General features: G+C 34.6%; 1 protein-coding gene across 1 annotated transcript in view; it reads right to left on the bottom strand.

The window, feature by feature from the left end:
- Positions 1 to 18,508, bottom strand: part of LOC115452941 (zinc finger protein rotund) — a 43,072-nt gene extending 24,564 nt beyond the window's left edge. Inside the window, exons 1-2 of the mRNA XM_037439060.1 lie at positions 17,853 to 18,508; positions 14,686 to 15,232 (exon numbers count right to left, since the gene is read on the bottom strand). Coding sequence (XP_037294957.1) covers positions 14,686 to 15,084 — 399 coding nt within the window. The 5' untranslated portion in view covers positions 15,085 to 15,232; positions 17,853 to 18,508. The remainder of the gene's footprint in view (positions 1 to 14,685; positions 15,233 to 17,852) is intronic.
- Between the last annotated feature and the right edge of the window lie 236 nt (positions 18,509 to 18,744).

The raw sequence follows: 18,744 nt of genomic DNA, 5'->3' as shown, positions 1-18,744 counted from the left end.
CTAACCCCTGTATAGCCTGTAATGGCTCAAGATCATTTTACCTTCGCTCATCCTTCCCTCACTCTTCCTCCCCTAATTCTCTGCCCAATCTCTGGACCTCTGTAGTCGCAAAGCTGAAGAATTCCAGTATCCCGTTAGCTAATTGCTTCAAGTGTTGATTGCAGGGACGCCTATACACAACTTAACACGTTATGAGTCGCCAATGTCTTATTGATTGCTGGGCGTCCAGAATATACGAGAGGATGAAGGCTACCTTAAATACCAAAGCCATTAAGGATGGCATCATAATGAAAAAGACATATCTAAAATAAATGAATATTACTTAAAAGCATAAGCGAAATATCTAACATTTTTTTCTTCGTATAAAACATTAAGTTGAAATGTTTTTTTCCCTTAGGCAGAATAGTATCTATTCCATAATTATATAATAATTTGCCCTTAATCCGTTATTATTGACCTTTAGAACAGAGGTCCAACAAACTTGACATGTACGGCCCCTGACCACAATAATGTAATTTAATATACGTTACAACGGAATTTAGTAATATGTCTTGGACCAGTTAGACATGTTATACCCTTACAACGGTAGGCAGAGAGTATGAATTATATGAAAGAAATGATATCCCTAGTTATAACTTGATTTAAGCTAAGAAATGTTATCTACTAGTCAATTAAAGTCGTATAAAAATTGGTTTAGCAATTTTAGAAGTGCAAAAAATCGTGTTAAAGTTTCCGTCGTACCAGAGCTTAGGAAAAGTACCTTATTTGGAGAAAAAAAGAGTTCAATTTTATTTGTGTACTACATTTTGCCTGCCTCTCCGCATGCATGATTCTTTTCCGGGATAAAAGTGCCGCTTTATACTTTCCCAGGATGAAAATAGCCTATAGCACTAAAGAGTAATGTAGCTTCCAATAAGAAAAAATAATCGGTTGAATAGTTCATGAGATTAACGGGTACAAACAATCTAATTCTGCAACTATATATAGGTAGATTAGTATACAAATACTTCAGCTTTGTACATTAGATATCGCAACATCGAGACGCAGTTTCTAACTACAACTTAATCTTGTCTTCACTGAAGGACACCAAACCTTCAACTGAACGTTTTTCCCCGTTAATTAATATCGTTTTTTAAACAATTTATCAACACATCACATCTAATAAGTTTGACAAGTGGATATGCAAAATCAAGTTTTTAAAACCTGAATTGTTCCATAACATAAGCTAGAGGAAGTAATGAATGTTATTATAAATGTATTAAACGCGTTTACAGGTAGGATCACCACACGTGTCGATGTCGCGTGGATGTTTTTATTATAATAATAGACGTGGATTATACTGTCACTGCTGAGCATGGACACCCTGTAATGCTGAGGTTAGGCCTTAGTCCACCACTCATAATGCGGATTGGTAGACTTCACATACCCTTAAAATTCTTATAAAGAGCTTCTCAGATGTGCAGATTTCTTCATTATGTTTTCTTTCACCGTTAAAGCAAGCGATAATTCATAGAGAATTCAGATATAACTTTAGAAAATTCAGAGGTGTGTTCCCTTGGAATTTGAACCTGCGGACATTCGTCTCGGCAGTTCGTGCCATACCCAGCTAAGCTTTTGATACGCTGTCTTACTGTAGAGCTTCTTCTACTGAGAGGGTTAGGCCATAGTCCACCACACTGGCCTATAGCGGGTTGACTTCACATACCTTCGAAATTCTTAATCAGAATTTTTAGGTATGCAGTTTTCCTCACAATTTTTCTTTTTACAAAGCAAGTGATAACTAAAAATAATTCGTCCAGTGTCTTTTTGATATACAATTACAGCGATAGTCTTAAGTTTTATCCCACAAAACCAAGAATAGTGTGCACCGTAAGGAATGTTTTAGCCCGCGGAGTCCGTCAAATTACCGAACTTAGATAGGCGAATCGCGTGACCACACGATTAGTGTAATTTCGTAACCATGGACTCTAGCCACGTGTTGGACTGTCTGGTTGTCACGGCATTGTATGTAGCGTTTATAATAAATGTTATTAAAATTTTTAAAACTTCGTCTAGGGCTGTGTGTTGAACTATTTTCTGTCTTTTTTTTATTTTTTTTTTATTGTATTAGTAGGCAAACTTGCAATACCTTCCGTCGTTTACTTTCGTCATTTGAATTCTATATTAATTTCTTTGGATTTTTATAAATATAGTAAAGCTATAATTCATATTCATTCTAAAGAAATATGAACGCGAACTTCTTTCTAATGTAATTTCTTGTGACTGCGTAGTTTTTCCTCTTAAAACAAATTACTGTTCGCACAGTCTTTCATGCTTCAACTCGTGTAATTCTTAAAAAACTAACTCATATTATATACGATAATTCAGTATTTTATCACATTCTATTACCACTTAATTAGATATATTTTTTTATACAGGCAAATTAATACTGTTTTATTTACACAAATTTATAGGTGCATTTCTGTTTTTTGAACATACTTTTTAAACTGCCTCGATTTTGATAAACCTTTTAGAAATATACACATCTCTGTAGGCTACTGTTATCCTGAGAAAGGACAACCCCTTTTAAAAATATACATATTATCTCTACTCTAGGTTAATTTTATGCCGAGAAAGGCAAACATCCTCCAGCAAAAGCTAGCCCAATAACATTTATACGAAGTTGCAAATGGCCACCATATTTATTCACTGAGTTTCATTACTAAGTTTATAAATAACTTCTGAATATTTGTTGATATTTGATAAATTAGCGAACTGACATATGTCAGATGTCCATGTTGTATGTTTTTTATTTACCCACTAATTGGTGGGGATTCTTAAAGGACGACGAGGTCGTATCCGAGCAATTGTCTATGCTTTATGAAGGAAACTGTGAAGAAAAGCTGTAATCGTCGAGATTGTTGGATGGTGTGCTCGAAATAAAACCTGTGTTAGGGTGTCCACAATACGTTGCCACGTAGGACATTTTAAAAAAAAAATAAGACGTGATATATTATGAAAATCCTAAAATGATGGTATTAGTGGTTTATGTAAGTATTTAAGTATTTATATATAAATATCAGATTTAATGGAAAAAAACTTTTAAGAAAAACTTGTGTTCTTTGGCATATTTTTTTACTACCTAATGCAATAGTCTCCTTTTATTACGAAAAAAAAACGATTTTAACTGGCTTCACTTAAATCCATATCCAATATTGATATGTTGATATTACCAACGTTTTTTTTTCATAAAAAAAAATCATGTGCTATTAAATTTCCACATAGTTTCATACAGTTTGGTTACTCTACTATTTTTGTGTGCGATGACGCAACTCTCTACCGCCGTAATGGTCGGTGTCAATCAAAATTACACAAAAACAAATTTCAATTTACATTCATCAAACAACTAGCTAAAGTAAACTGATCTCTATCGACTTGAAATAAGAGTTACGTACACCGTTGGCAACGGTGGATTGTTAGAAAAACGTTCCAAGAAACGCTCCAATGTAGATGCGTTGTTATGTACGAAAATTCGTTAAATTAAAACAGTGTTTTGTCTTCAAGCTATTAGTGCGGGGATGGGCAGAGGTTAAACGGAAAAACAATTATTGTCGGAAAATATTAGCTTTGTTGAAATAAAGCAGCACTATTGGATGAAAACTTATATATGTTTTTAAATATCATGGCTGTATGGGTAAAGTGTGAAAGAGATAAAACGATTGTGCGGTCCATAGACAATGCATATGAGCTATAGAAGACCGATATTGGCGGGTAACGTAAAAACATACCCACTTTTATTATCTTTATTATATTTGATGTGGTGTTAACTGACTCATTGGAAGGTGGCTGAGACTTATAGCTCGAGTCTTCCCATTTTACATTCGAGCAGAAGCCGAAAAACTTATATGAGCCTAAATAATAAACAATAATATGGTTCGAAAATTATCAAAATAGAGTGCTCTTTGTATCACTTCAAATTTTGCAGATTCATTTAAATTCCTTGCATGAAACGACTTTGGATAGTCACGGTCAAAAACTACTTAATAATCTATCAATACCCACTAACTACATGAATAAAATTATCTTTGATAGCTAATTATTTTATGTAAATTAAACGTTTAGATCTGCAAAATATTACGTAAAAAACTTAATACATCAAAGGTAATCGATTATCTGTCATTTACAACATTTGCTACCATATTGTCGGAAAATCAGTGAGCCTTCATTTGACAACAGTAGTTTTACGACTTTGATTATTAATAAATCATCAATTCTATTGCTATGAGTTTAGGGTATTTTTTTCTTTCTATCTTTAGTCGATAGACATTAATATAGTTGTCATATTTATGATGATAAAAAAGATTGAATGCATAGACAATATTTGATACCAACCGTCCAAGCAGAAGCTGTTGGTCCTAAAATAAGTTTTAAGTAGTAAAACTCTAACTGGTTTTTGAATGTTGGCATGAACATTCTATTTTTACATTTGTGATTTTATAAATACAGATAAGATATTTTGAATGCTTTTTCTAATGGACAGTAATATAGTTGTCATATTTATGATGATAAAAAAGATTTAATGCATAGACAATATTTGATACCAACCGTCCACGCAGAAGCTGTTGGTCCTAAAATAAGTTTTAAGTAGTAAAACTCTAACTGGTTTTTGAATGTTGGCATGAACATTCTATTTTTAAATTTGTGATTTTATAAATACAGATAAGATATTTGGAATGCTTTTTCTATATTATTTATTAATAATTATTCCTTCTTTACTCACACAATCACCACGTGTAGTTAAATTAATTTGCATACACAAGTCAATGGCCATTAAAAAAGTTGTTTGGTTAAACTGATTTTATTATGTCAAAAAAAATGTGTCACTCGTAGCAGGGTCTGTTTATCTGACGTAATGTTAATTTATTGGCAATACATACTAAACTGTTCTTTTTTACAGCCGATCAGTATTTTTTTAACGATACATCTGTAATTTTTTTGGCACTGGTGCTAAAGGAAATCTTGTTATACAGCCTATGTGTTTTGTATAGATATGTGTATTAAAGACATAATATAGTTTTACTGTTGACAACTATTCTAGAGGGCGTTAGATAGATTAATGGGGAATGTACCCATAATAGATTACAAAAATGTGCTCCACATACATTTTAATATAAATAAACATATTTGCGCGGATAGCTTTAAACACGTTTTATCTTGATACATTACGCGATAATTCTCTTAACAACTATAAATGTCTGATTTTATTTATAAAGGAGTCATTTACTGATATATTGCATTGCTTGTTCGTTGAATTGGTAGATAGATGTTCAATTTGATTTTATTGTTTGTAAATAATATGTGCTTTTAAATTTAATTCGAGAATTAGATTTTATACAATTGTATACGGAAAGTTTATTTTCTCTGTAATAAAAAACCGTTAATTATTACGCAAGACTACAGTCCATTCCATTTTTAAACTTACTAATTATGAAGCAGATCTTTGACAAAACGATCGTGTCGTCTTAAAAATAAAATAAAAAAATAAATATCGTAAATTACTCGCGCAGCCAAAGAAAACACATCCGTCATGCGCGCCGGCCGGTGACATTGACAATGGTTTGAAAATGGAATGCGGCCTTGGGGCGAATTCGGTGGTCGGGCGACGGCGGGCGGCAGTGTGGTGCGGCGTCGGAGAGGGATTGATTCGCGCGGGAACAGTCTTTATCGATAGATTAGATAGATAAGCGATCCTTAAACTTGTATCTATTTAACAATGGAGGCTATGTTTGACGATAATTGCGCTTTAGATTGCTGGTTGGTTAGATAAGTTGGGTATGAACTGAAATGTGTTAGCTTAAAAATCCAGAGAGAATTGTTCCATTTTTGAATTTAAAAAATAAAAAAATCGAACGTCGAATAATAAGACTGCTTAAATGTATATTGTTGTCTTTTAATATTGCTAGGTTACTCAGTTTGGGTTGGAGGAAAACTTTTTAATTAATTGCACAGCAACAGACTTGAGTCGATAGATTTAGTAGATAAGTATTTAAGTTTGAATAAACAAAATTATACTGTTTTTGTTGTGTTCGTTCGGTTCGATGACGTTCGAAATAATAATTATTATTTATTTTGTAGGTATTTATGTATGTGTTAAATAAATACTTGTATATTACAATCTATTCAATGCGTTACATCTCACATTTGAGGTACATATTTCATTGTTATTTTTACCTTTAAATATTTAAATCTTGTTCTATTGTAAAATCAACTTATTTTCGCACATTAATAATTATTTATTTGTACTTGTTGTTTTAATTTTAACGTTTCGCGCAACATTTTTTTTATTATTGTGCAAAAATTAAAATTGACATAAGTAATGAAAAAAAAACTTAAAATTCTGTTGTTATTAATTTGATTTAACGAGCACAATTTTTGACGGGTAAACGCGCCTAATTCGAATTAACTATGGAAAATTCGATATTTGAACTACACTATAATTGTCTATGATTTTTAGGAAAAGTTTTAATCGTAAAACGCGTCGAGATTTTAGCTCAAAGCACCGTGTGACGTCATCACGCCAATTATGATAATTGGATAAAGGATATCGAATTGAATATTTTTTATTATATATAAACAAACGTCCCGAAACGTTGATAGTTTGGGAACGTAGCAGCTTCTTTATCAGTGGCGGCACGTGTAAGCTATCACGTTGTATACTTCACAGACCTTGTCCTTGGCAGCATATTACAGCTAGTACGATCTATATTTTAAAACAAAAATGACAGGAGTTATAACATCGAAAATAAAGATAGTCCTGAGAAGCCCTTGATCAGTGACGTGACAAATGTGGAGTTACTGCCAATGAGACGTATCAAGAAACCTATTTCGAGCACTAGGTCGATGAATTATCAAAATGGCATTTCACCCTTCAATCCTCTCTATTTTATAAAGCATCTGCAGATCTAATTTTGCATAGCCGACCCCCTACTAAATTTGAAAAATATGTGTCTAAACAATTATTTAATTGGTTCTTAGTAGTTGGCTGGTAATAAAATTTCAAGTAAAACTTATTCCAAATTCAAAATTGAAATGGAAGTTTGAAATCGCTTCTCTCCGGTGCAAAGAGTTTGCACGTTATATTGCATAATTTGGTATCCTTATTAAACTTTAAGTCAATTACAATTTAAATTATAAACCGAAACAAGGCATAATAATTAAGACATCATTTAATGTAAAAAATACAAATAAAACAAATACATGATTCACTAATACTGTAAACAAATTAAAAAAAAATAACCCATAAATTATTACCATAAACATTAAGTACAATTTAAATTCTCTTGATCACATAATTATTAAAGCTTGCATCCGAATGAATTATTATATTTAAATTGCACACAATATCAGCAGAGGACTGACTTTGTGAATGAATATTTTTATGATGTTGGATTTATAAAAATTCATCGGATTCCGATTAATGTCATATTTATTGCATTTATATGCTAACAATGCCGCATTATGTATTATTAGCAATGCATCCAAATATTTTATCTTAAACTTTACTAAGTTTAAACGAAATAAACGTTCTTTCTGCGATTTCGATTACTTCGTAGGTACATCTTTTATTCGACTTTACCGATTCAATCGGTTTTAGGGGAAACCATAAACTAGCTAAGAATACCCAAATAACACAATAGGGTATGCTAGACGTTGCGAATCAAATGTCTTGAAGCTAAACACACATTAACAATTCATAAACATAATAAAAATATTACCTCCGCAATAAATCACGCGGTACGTAAAATGATAAACATCAAAATCCGCATAACAGAAACATGTATTCAAATATGTGGTAATTGAATGTGGAAGGTTGCTTCTTTGGGTTAATGCGAGGCAAATTTCGGTTTTCGGGATTACCGAGGTCGGGACTCGGGAAAAACAAAGTTAAACACAGGAAAATGAATAGCTGATGAGAAGTGGCATTGGGACGCTCTTTTGTTAGTCAAAATACTGGTGTTTCGGGTCTAGATTTATCTGTTGAAGTATTGACTCGGATGCGGCAGGTCGTGTTCGGTTACGTTTCTTGGGCAGAGAAGTTGGTAGATGTAAATTAGCAAGTGATAGTCCTCGTCCCTATTTTGTTAACATCTGCAAAATGTATTTATGCTTTCCGTGATGTTTTATGCTGTACAATGTTTCCGTTTGTTAAAACTACCTTGGTTTTGTCTATAATCATATTTCCTTTAGATACAAGTGAATTTATTGCACCATTTTTCAAATGTGGCGTCTAGATAATACTAAGAGATGATTCCTCGTTAGTCACTGGATTCCTATTTCCATTTCCTCCAAAGCTATACCCGATCATGACACACATTCCGATGCACGCGAAACTTACATAATCTCTGGTTATCGGCGACCTTGCTAGTCTAACGGGTCAGCCGGCTGGTTATCGGTGTTTTTTGTACCACGGAACTCGCGTAGAACGTTTTTTATAACTTATCAAGACATGAATGTGCTGGATTCTAGCTATCCCCGTTTGGAAAATTAAGTTAACTAATTCTAGGTTCTGGATTTAGTTTTAAAAAGGTTTTACAAATCGTTTCATGATTATCAGTAATTTGAGAAAGTAATATTGATATATGTACTGTTAATTTAATTATATAGATTTTCTTGATTTAAGACGCAACATTAAATTTAATTTTGATTTTCGATCTGTATTTGCGCCATTGCATTATGTCACGCAACAATTTTGAAATGCAGAATGCATTAAGCATCACTACCGCCTCTTTGAGGATATAAAATTGAAGATAAGAGTCATTCAGCGGAGGTAATGGGTCATAAAATGCAGTACCCGCCTTTTCTAAAAAAATCAAATTTTCTTGCCACGCGTCAATCCATCATCTCTTGTTTCTTGTGCCATCTTTTGCTCTTAGTAACTGCATGAACATGCGTCATACACTTATCAGGTTCAGTATATTTGTCTAATTTTAACGTAGATTTTTTTATAAGGGTACGTCTAATTGATCCCATTGCATCTGATAGTATGCGGAGTGGGGTCCATATAGAATGTCGACTGAAGAGATGTGATAGCCCTCGCCAGTCGACACAATTATGCCGGCCTGTTGTTACGGATATACACAAGCTAATCCCGGAACGCGACTCACGCAGGCTATGATGGTTTTTAACACCTTGTGTACTGTATTCGCTATCTTCGTGGATACAAAATATGCTAACATAATTATTAACACAGTTTACAATCATGTCATGGCATGGTTTCCTATCGCCCAAATTACAAATAAAAGAAATCTTGAACTCATTACATTGGTAATTATTGTTATCTAACAGGAAAAATCATAGAAATTGTTGCAGTCTGTGACAGCGGAGACGTATTGATATTTATACAAAAACAAACGTGACGAATGAGAATTGAAGAAGCGTATTGTATTACTGTCTAGTGTTTTGTAATACCAATAACTTTTTTCTAGTTTACGCCAGTGCTCTACCTGATAGTAAATGGCGTGGTGTCTAACAAAGAATCAAATGCCGAGAAATGATTATCTCTTGCCAATCGATACAATTATGCACGTCGTTTCAAAACTATATAGTCAGGCTGAAACACCTGTGAGGTACTAGCAAAGTGTGGAATACCTCAGAGTTTTTTTTATTCACTCGCTGTTACATGAAAATAAACTCGTGACGTGTAGAGGTACTAATTGCGTCTTCAAGAAATCTTGGCTTGAATATAGCTCCTTACACAAATTAATTGCAACTATCTTCCCCGAATCCATAATAGAGATGGTACTGTTCTATCAGCTGTATTAATGATACGGAACCCCCGAACTTTAGGGGCCCTATAACTACTTTAAATTTTAGCGGGCGCACAAAAGCTCCCACTACCATGAAGGGCCCAAAAAGTTTTAATATAGGACGCTCCGATGGCAAACCACGTCACTGCTCCTCAAATAAGGTTCGATCTTAGTTCATACCTACATTAAACTTAAATGGGCACACGTAGTTGTTACTCGGGCCTAAAAATAATAATATAGGGCTCTTCGATGGTAAGCTACGTCAGTACTCTTCAAATTTAGTCATTATTTTATCAGCTTCCATTGAAACAGTCTGACGAATTCTTGGGTCTTCACGATACAGGCTTGCCTAGTGTGAAGACAATAGGATATAAGCTCATGTGTAATGATTTGTCAGTTTTTTAATAAATAAATAAAATTCGAAAACCAACACGTTCAGTTTCAGGAAAACCAAAATCTATCTAATTATATAGACAATGGACGTGCAACCTTTAGTCGACCCGATGTTCGACCTTGGTTCACATCCGCGCATCAATGACGGCCCGTCTTCAGATTAACTGGTGCTAGCGTCATGCCGTGAATTTTTGATAGTTTCGAATATATTTTTAATCTTGATTTAATGGTGGCAGTATCTGTCATGTATTGTGCAAGTGATGTCATAGTTCCTCCTAGTAGTGATGGGCTCGTGTCCAGCAGTGGGACAGTATGTAATACAGGGCTGATGTTATTATTATATTATTGTACAAGCGATGTTGTATTCGTAAAACTATTTTGGACATTACCAGCCTTACTTTTGTTTTACTGTTAAGAGGTGGTTAAGAATTACTCAAACAGCTGTCAAAAATATCATCGGTTTCCTAGTTTAAATCTTATTAAGAAGCAAGATGGCGAGTTTTGACTTACGTACAGCTGATCGAATAAATTTGTGTTTTAACTAAGCGTAGCTTTGCGAGTTTTTTATAAGTAAGACTGTATGAGACTGTATATCTAGAAGAGAATAATGGAGTGCTAAGAAGTGATTGTAATTCAAAGCTCTGACAATATTGCTTCTGTTCATTCAAGGCTTGACGCTGTCCTGAAGCATGCAAGGTTTTCCCATTAAAAAGACCAGCAAACGGATAAATGGATCTAACTAATTGATCCCAAGGACCTCTACTACCTGATCAAGCTGATCAAGGCTGTCGCCATGAGGAAGCTCTTGGAGCGCAACAAGGACAGGGACAGCAGATTCAGGCTGATTCTAGTTGATTCCAGAATCCACAGGCTAGCCCGTTACCACAAGACAAAGAGTGTGCCACCCAACAGGAAATACGAGTCGAGCACTATTTCGTCTCTTGTGGCTTAAGTTAATAAAATTTAATGATTTCTTATGTTTACGCGAATGATAGACATTATATTACTACCTACATTTTACAATTATACAACTGTTGGTGTTAGTGTATATAGATTGTAACTTTGACTTTGCGGAAGAACAACACCTCAGTTCCTCCCGTGACCATGACGGCTGCAGTCTTCGAAACGTCGGGAGAAAACTAAAACATTAAAACCGCTATAAAATCCGATTTTTTTTTAATTTTAATAATAAAATTTATGTAAAATTTGTGCCTTTATTGAAAGGAGATTTTACTTAGACTTCTGACAAAACATCAAGCCTCACGATAATGACAATTGGGACAATGACGGCAATTTTGAATATATACGTAATTACTGTTCGCATGAAGGGTAAACATAAACGAAGGTAAATGTGCATAATTCGTTAGTTTTTTGTTACTAGATGCTAAATATTTGTCTTTATTTATGACTGGCGATTTAAGATTATTTTGGTGTTGAATTTAAAGGCGTTGCTGAAGGGATGAATATGCTGTATTAGTTTTTATAAATTTAATTGTTTTACTTATTACCAATTTTGTTATTCTTTTAAATTTTAAATATCATTTCGTTTGTTATTGTTTTAAGTTTGCTGTTTCATTTATGTAATATTTTCTTTAAATTTAAATATCATTTCGTTTGCTTTGTCTTAAGTTTGTTGTATAACTTATGTTATATCATTCTCAATATGTTTATTTACCGAGAAAAATACACGTTATTATGTGTGCATGCTGTGACGACTTAAAGTGTTGTACATTGAATTATATTTTTTGTAACGATTTTTGTATCCATGCTACAATGTAACAACTACTGTTTGTCCAAATAAAGAAATAAATAAAAGAAATAAATAAATAAGTAAAAGGGAATGTTTAAAAGCAATTATCGCAGATTCCTAGTGCTTGGTATTGGTTTCTAGTGTTTCTTTAGCCTACAATTTACTCGCTTTATATACCAAGCATTTAAGTATATACGCTTTTTTCCACAAATAGAAGTATATATTGTATCAAATGAATGTCTTTTTCCGTAAAAAAATCCAATAATCCCGTAAGATAATAAATAAAAGGGGAAACACGAATGTCTTTTGTAATTTTAACCTATATTTTTTTTTTAATTATTTTTTTCAATCGTAGATAAAAATGAACATAGTCATTTGTTATAGTGAGCCAGCGAGTTGTCTCAATACAGATTGCAATTTGGTAGGTTTGATATTTTAGACATTAAACAGAATATCCAAGTACGTTAGAGTCTAAAATTATTTCTTTCATAATTAAAGACAACGAAATAAAAGATACATAACTTCGTAAAGATAGATAGGTACACGAATACTGCAGTTGGTACCTTCGCTTTTAGTGCGTTCCTCTTACATATAGGCTATCACAAAACAATCAAACAAATAACTTAATTAAATGATAATTTCATGCATGTATTTGATTTTTAAAAAAGAACAATCGAACCGACAATTGTAATGTTTTTGACAATTATGTTTTTGTTTGCAAACAGGTAAATTATTACAAAAAATAAGCGTCTATACGACGCTTCAGTTAATTAATTTGTATTGATCAGTTGGAGGTGTCTTCAAGTGTTATAAGAATATGTAGTAGGTTACTCGTGGTAGGTCTCTCATATGCGAGAGTCCGCCTGGGTATGTACCACTGGAATGTCTATTTCTAGCGCAAAGCAGCAGTGTGTGTGTATAAATATGCGTCAAAATGTATCTAATAATATTTATATTGTTATAAAATACTCGTAAAATTATCATAATCTTATTAAAAATTATTCGCATTGGATTTTGTAACTCAGTTCCTAATAGATTGCGGTTTCGGAACGTCACTTATTGGAATTGATGATTCTAGAGATGAAATGGTTCAAGACGGAATCGAAAGTTGTGTAATTTTTTTTTCTTCTTATACATCTACTATTACAGGGTACCATAACCATAACCATAACCATAACTTAATGCGAGAGAACGGGCAAGAAATTTTGGTGTTGCTTTTATCAAAATCAGTTTAAGGTAAAGACTACAGTATGATAAAGATTAAGTACTAAATTCAGAATCTTGTACCTTGGGGTTATAAGTGGCTTATTTAATGTTGTAACATTAAGAAATTTTTCCGTCATGATGATAATTCATCAAAATGCACCTTGTGGAGTGATTATAAAGCTTAATGTCGCACGACTTAATGTTTGTTCCCTGATGGTAGTCTACTTAAACTTAAATCATGAGTGAAATTAAACACTAGACTCAAAGATAGTAAATCTATTTATAGATCCTTAATATTAATATAATTATTCACCCAACTAGGTTATCACCACTTGCTCGAACTTAATGGTATTTTCTCAGCATTCCTGCTATATTTTTTAGTAAGGAAAGTAAATCAGCAATAATTTAAAAATCAGTAGCAGTCAAGGTATGCTTTTTAATGATAGCCTCATAATAATCAACGGATGACATGTTTAATGATGCAAGATCATAGAACTGGGAGCAAGTGTATATTTATGGATTAGATAAGGGGAAGGGCAAATGAATAAGGAAATGATTACCCACATAGCCATTGATAAAAAAATATAATATTAGGTATTTGGTAGAGTAACATCTCTAATAAGACAAATAGTTATTGAACTATATATCAATGATAAAATAAAACTGTGAGGTTAAAAGCAATAGGGTATTTGACTTATTTTATGTATAACTTTTATAAAACATGTACGTATAAATTCTAAAACAGAAATCATTGAAATCTGGTGAAAAATCTACAAGTTATAAGCTATTGAGATTTGGTAGTAGGGGTGACTCAAAAACCAGAAAAGACACGAATTACTTGCATGTGACGTCACGGGCATTATGATGCATGCGAAAGAAAGAGATGAAACGATATCCACACTACACGCCCAATTCTGTATGTAGCAATATATATTACTGTCTCATTTCTTACTGAATTTTAATGCTGTTTTCACAGAAGGATTTCTTTTTTATACTAATTGCTGTTACATATAAAAAAATCACAAAATCAAATATAGACAAATACCTTATTGTAACCAGTAGAAATCTTGTTAAAAAAGATAAAACATATATAATACCTACTGTAATTACGCAATAAGAACTCGAAAAATCATCAAACTCGAAAACCGCACAAACATAAGCACCATCATAAGATTAATAGTTGTGTACGCGGAACTTCGTGATGCTTGTAATGATCTACACGAACAATGAACCGCCAAATTGCCACGATGACGTCAAGCCTCTGATCACTTCCGAAGTGCCAAGGATGATGGCTAACACTACGCAGTGTTGGCGTCGTAAGCGGCGGCGTAAGCCCTTATTCCAATTAGAATACGGTGTATTTTGGGACAGTTTGATTTTTATTTAATTCTAATAGGACAAGAGGTGGGCACAATGATCTACAGATAGAAATATGCACCCATAAGAATGATATATTCCTTTATTCTCAATGTTTAATTCGATAAAGTTTGGTAAATGAAAAGTAAACAAAAAATCCAAATCAGCAATTCCCAATACAAAAAAAAACCTCACCTTCTCCTCGTGGACTGCCTGCCCCCCATTTTCTGATAGCGGCGTCGACGGCGCGCTGTATCCCTTCGGCCCCTCATCCTGCGGCGTCAGCTGTCTGTGGCCTTCGTTCTCCTGCTCGTGCCTCATGTCCTGCAGCCCACTCTTGAACTCACTCAGCCTCAGCACCGATGGCTTTATCTCCGGCATCTCATCAGGGTGCTCGTACCTTCGTAAGTCCGCCAGGTTCGTCGCCAAATGTCTGTGATGATCCAATGGTGGCGGTACTATGGATCTTAAGTGTTCTATACTTCTGTGTATGTGCGAGTAATTGTCCACAGGGATCTCCGCCATTAATGGGGAATTGTGGTAGTCCAGGCCCCCCCCGTCCGGCCTGTAGTCGATGGTCCTGCCTTCCATCATTTTGTTTATTAAAAATGTTATCTATCTATACAAAAAATTTGCTTAAAAATTGTTTCTCTTTTGGCACTATCCTTATAAAAATACGTGTCTTTGTCGCTTTTTCTCTCTATGTCATGGAATTGTTCCGAGATCCACCGTTTTCATTGGGCTGCAAGAGATTTGTTGTCCATAAATAACATGTTATATTGTTTTTGAAGTCCAAAATGTTGTCTTTGCGCAAAAAATGTACAATCGGTTATAGAAGCGTTGTGCGAATTTTGAATTTGGTTTGATTTTCGAACGTTGTAAATTTGAATGCTGTTTAGAACATTCTTATCTATTAGCGAATACGAATTAGTATTTGTCGTTCTATTTTTAAACTAGATTTGACGGATAAAAAACTTGTCGCTTTTTTATAGTGGTAAGCAGGTGACGAGTGGCGGGCGAGGTGCCGCGTAGGTTGTGTCAATGATCTAGCCCCTAGCCCACATGCCGCATCGAATAAGGCCTCGATAATCACATTGCTGTACAGACGTGCTAGCAACACGTGCTCGTTAATGGTGATTTTATCTTCAACTTGTCAGACATAATAAGAGTTTACATAAACGGCATATAATACTGAAAATAATATGTAACCGAAAACAACTTCTTGGTCCAGTTGAATTTTTTTTTTATAATTTTTAACTGCCAATAATATTTCTTTAATTTAACTAATTTGAATACAGTAATTATGGACTGCGTCTGTTTAAATTAAAAGTAATATTAGAGAGATAAAATTACTTCCAGATACATTTAAATATAAGAACTTTGAAACTAATTTACATTGCAACTCGATTAAAAATAAACATTGAATTTTATAATTGCATTACAATTATCTAACCGCATGAAGTAACATTTGTGCTCACCTGTACCTTTACATACACATGGCTGTCAAACACATAATTGCGCGTACAGAAAAGAAAACAAAGTAATTTTGCGGTCTTTGCCTTTGCTCACCATTGAATTCTGGTCCTTATTCACCGAGTTTAAGGATCAAGTTCAAGGTTTGCTATAACCAGAAGTTCGATATATTTGGGCGATGTGTACAGTCGATCGGCGAGATTTCTAACTACTTGTACAGAAGTGGCTTAGAGGCAAATAATTTGTTCTTTTTAATTTTATTTTCAGTATAATTATGATACTCGAATTAAAATTTATTTTAAATTAATTTTGAATTTGGAATACAATATTAACGCATGGAGGATTAGATAACTTTATTTTTAAATGTATTTTATTTGGCGGAGTTTGAGATTATTTTATTAATTAAATTATTATCATTTATTTTGTGAGGTGTACATTTTTTTTTTATAACAACTAAGATGTTTTTTAATAATTTGAACTTAATGTATAGCTGTTGTCGAACGTCATTAGACATAATATTTTTCCGTCTTAGCACAAAAGGTCAAGTTACATTAAGCCCTGCTCATTGACCAAGTGCGGTCTTGTATGAAATTAGTTCTTTTTAACTTTATTTTGTTGTGTTTATCGTCGTTGTATAGTTGTCTGTGTATAGGCTCACGCTGTAGTCCTCAATCGTAGACAGAGACGCAACAAGTGCAACCCTTGGTCAAGATTATTTTGCTATGAGGGGTGGCAATGCCCATATTAAAAAAAAAATGTACTAGAAAAATCTTTGTTTTTTGGTAGTCCGAATCAGAAATTTAATCCAATTTTTTAACAGTTTATTACAATTATTCATAACACACATAATATTAAGTTTATCTAATTTTATCTCAGTACATGGAAGTCGCAGAACAGTATCGAGGTATACCTAATATAATTTAGCTGGTTTTAATGCTCCAAAAAGCAATTATAATAGTAAAATCATGAGTTAGTCACGTGTTGGTCACCTAAGTTTTTTCTCTGACCACTTACTTTTTGTCGCTTAACGATTACCAGCAAACAGATTTCGCGTCAACTGAACCGTGAGCAAGGTTACCGTCAAGCATTGGATAACCGTTTCCAACATTTAACATTGTGAAAATATAAATCAGAGCAACTGTGATTAATTTCCATAATACAATTTCATTATTTATTTTACGAAATAAGTTCGCGAGTGTACAAATATAATCTCAATTTATTAACGTTTATTCATTTAATTTATATGCGTTTAATATCTCCTGTTTTTAGATTTATGTTTTTTTTTTTAATTTTATTATAATTATATTTTTACTGTCATTTTGATTTTTAGTATATTATTAATAAATTATTTTCGAAACTACGTGTTTATTTATTTGATATGATTTAGTTCATGAATTAATAAATAAAATCCCTATTTATACTTAAGCATATGCTTTTCTTTGATAATATAGTTTAACGGCAGGTGGTAGAAATGTGCATCGACATCCTCTAGATAACCAGTGCAAGCGATAAACGACTTACTTGAATAAATAACACGTAACTACTTAATATTACCGTAAAGACAACATTTTGGACTCTATTTCTAAACACCGAGACAGGTCGCCGGCATATTCATAAAAAATGTTTGATAACAAAGTGCCGATCGCAAATCAAGTTGATTCGAACATAACGTCACAGCGCCGTCCAAAAATATTTCCGTATTTATAGTGCGGCCAAATTCAAGGTCGCGTTTGACAGACGCCCGCCGACTGGCAATTACAACAGGACGGGGTGTTACGTAAACTCCTCTCCCCTCGGCAGAGGGAGCCGGCACTCCCGGCACTCCAGCCGGCGCGCCCGCCCGCGCACCACCGGCGACCTGCCCCACATCGCACAAAACAACAACATACCTGTCGCTATCCAAATATCTTCTCGTTTCCAACTATATCACCATAATAAATCACAGTTTGTTCCTTGTAATGTCACTAAATATCACATAATAAGGGTAACACTAACGTCACAACACGTAAGGCAACAGTCCGCGGCCGTACAGCCAAAATTATTACAAAAATCCACGTGCGCCGCGCAAATAAACATTTAAAAAAAAAAAACGCCGGTCGGGACGCGCCGCGAGCCGTGCTCCTCACCCCGCGGTAAAATTATAAATGCCGAACGGCGTTACTAGGATCCAAATTACGAGATTTTTTTCTGCTCAATATTTGAGTGTGGTATACAAATGGTGGCGGGTCCACACGTGATGGGCCGCTGTCCCGCTCGCACGGCGGTTCGCGTGCACCGGCCTGCAGTGCGCCGAGCCCGCTCCTCAGGACATGTGCTGCCCGTGGCGAGTGATAACACCGGCGTCGTCGGTCAACTGTGCTCGGCTCGAGCTGCTACCATCACAAGCTCCGCAGTGCGCCCGCTCGCCCGCCTTTAGACCGACGCGGCAAAAACGAGACTGAAATTCAGATCTATAGTAGAAAAAGTGAACTACACCGCGCGAGGGGTACACTAACACATAAAAATGAAAAAAATCACACGGACTCCGACATAGACAGCGGAGCTTAAAAAATCGGAGTGGGGAGCAGTCGGCGCCGCTCGCTCCGCTAGCGGGCTCTCGCTCGAGCGGCGCGCGGCGCACGCACACACTCAACCGGCGGTTGAGCGAAAAAAATGTGTACACATTTTTTTATTATTCACGATTTTTATGTGTGTAAGTGGGCTCGAGCGAGCGAGACGGGGGAGCCCGAGCGCGGCGCCGGCGCGGGTGCGAGCGAGACAGCGCGCGTCGCCACGTGCTCG

Source organism: Manduca sexta, chromosome 3 (genome assembly GCF_014839805.1).
Source record: "Manduca sexta isolate Smith_Timp_Sample1 chromosome 3, JHU_Msex_v1.0, whole genome shotgun sequence".
In the NCBI taxonomy this organism is placed as follows: domain Eukaryota; kingdom Metazoa; phylum Arthropoda; class Insecta; order Lepidoptera; family Sphingidae; genus Manduca; species Manduca sexta.
This window is presented reverse-complemented; position numbering and strand designations above follow the sequence as displayed.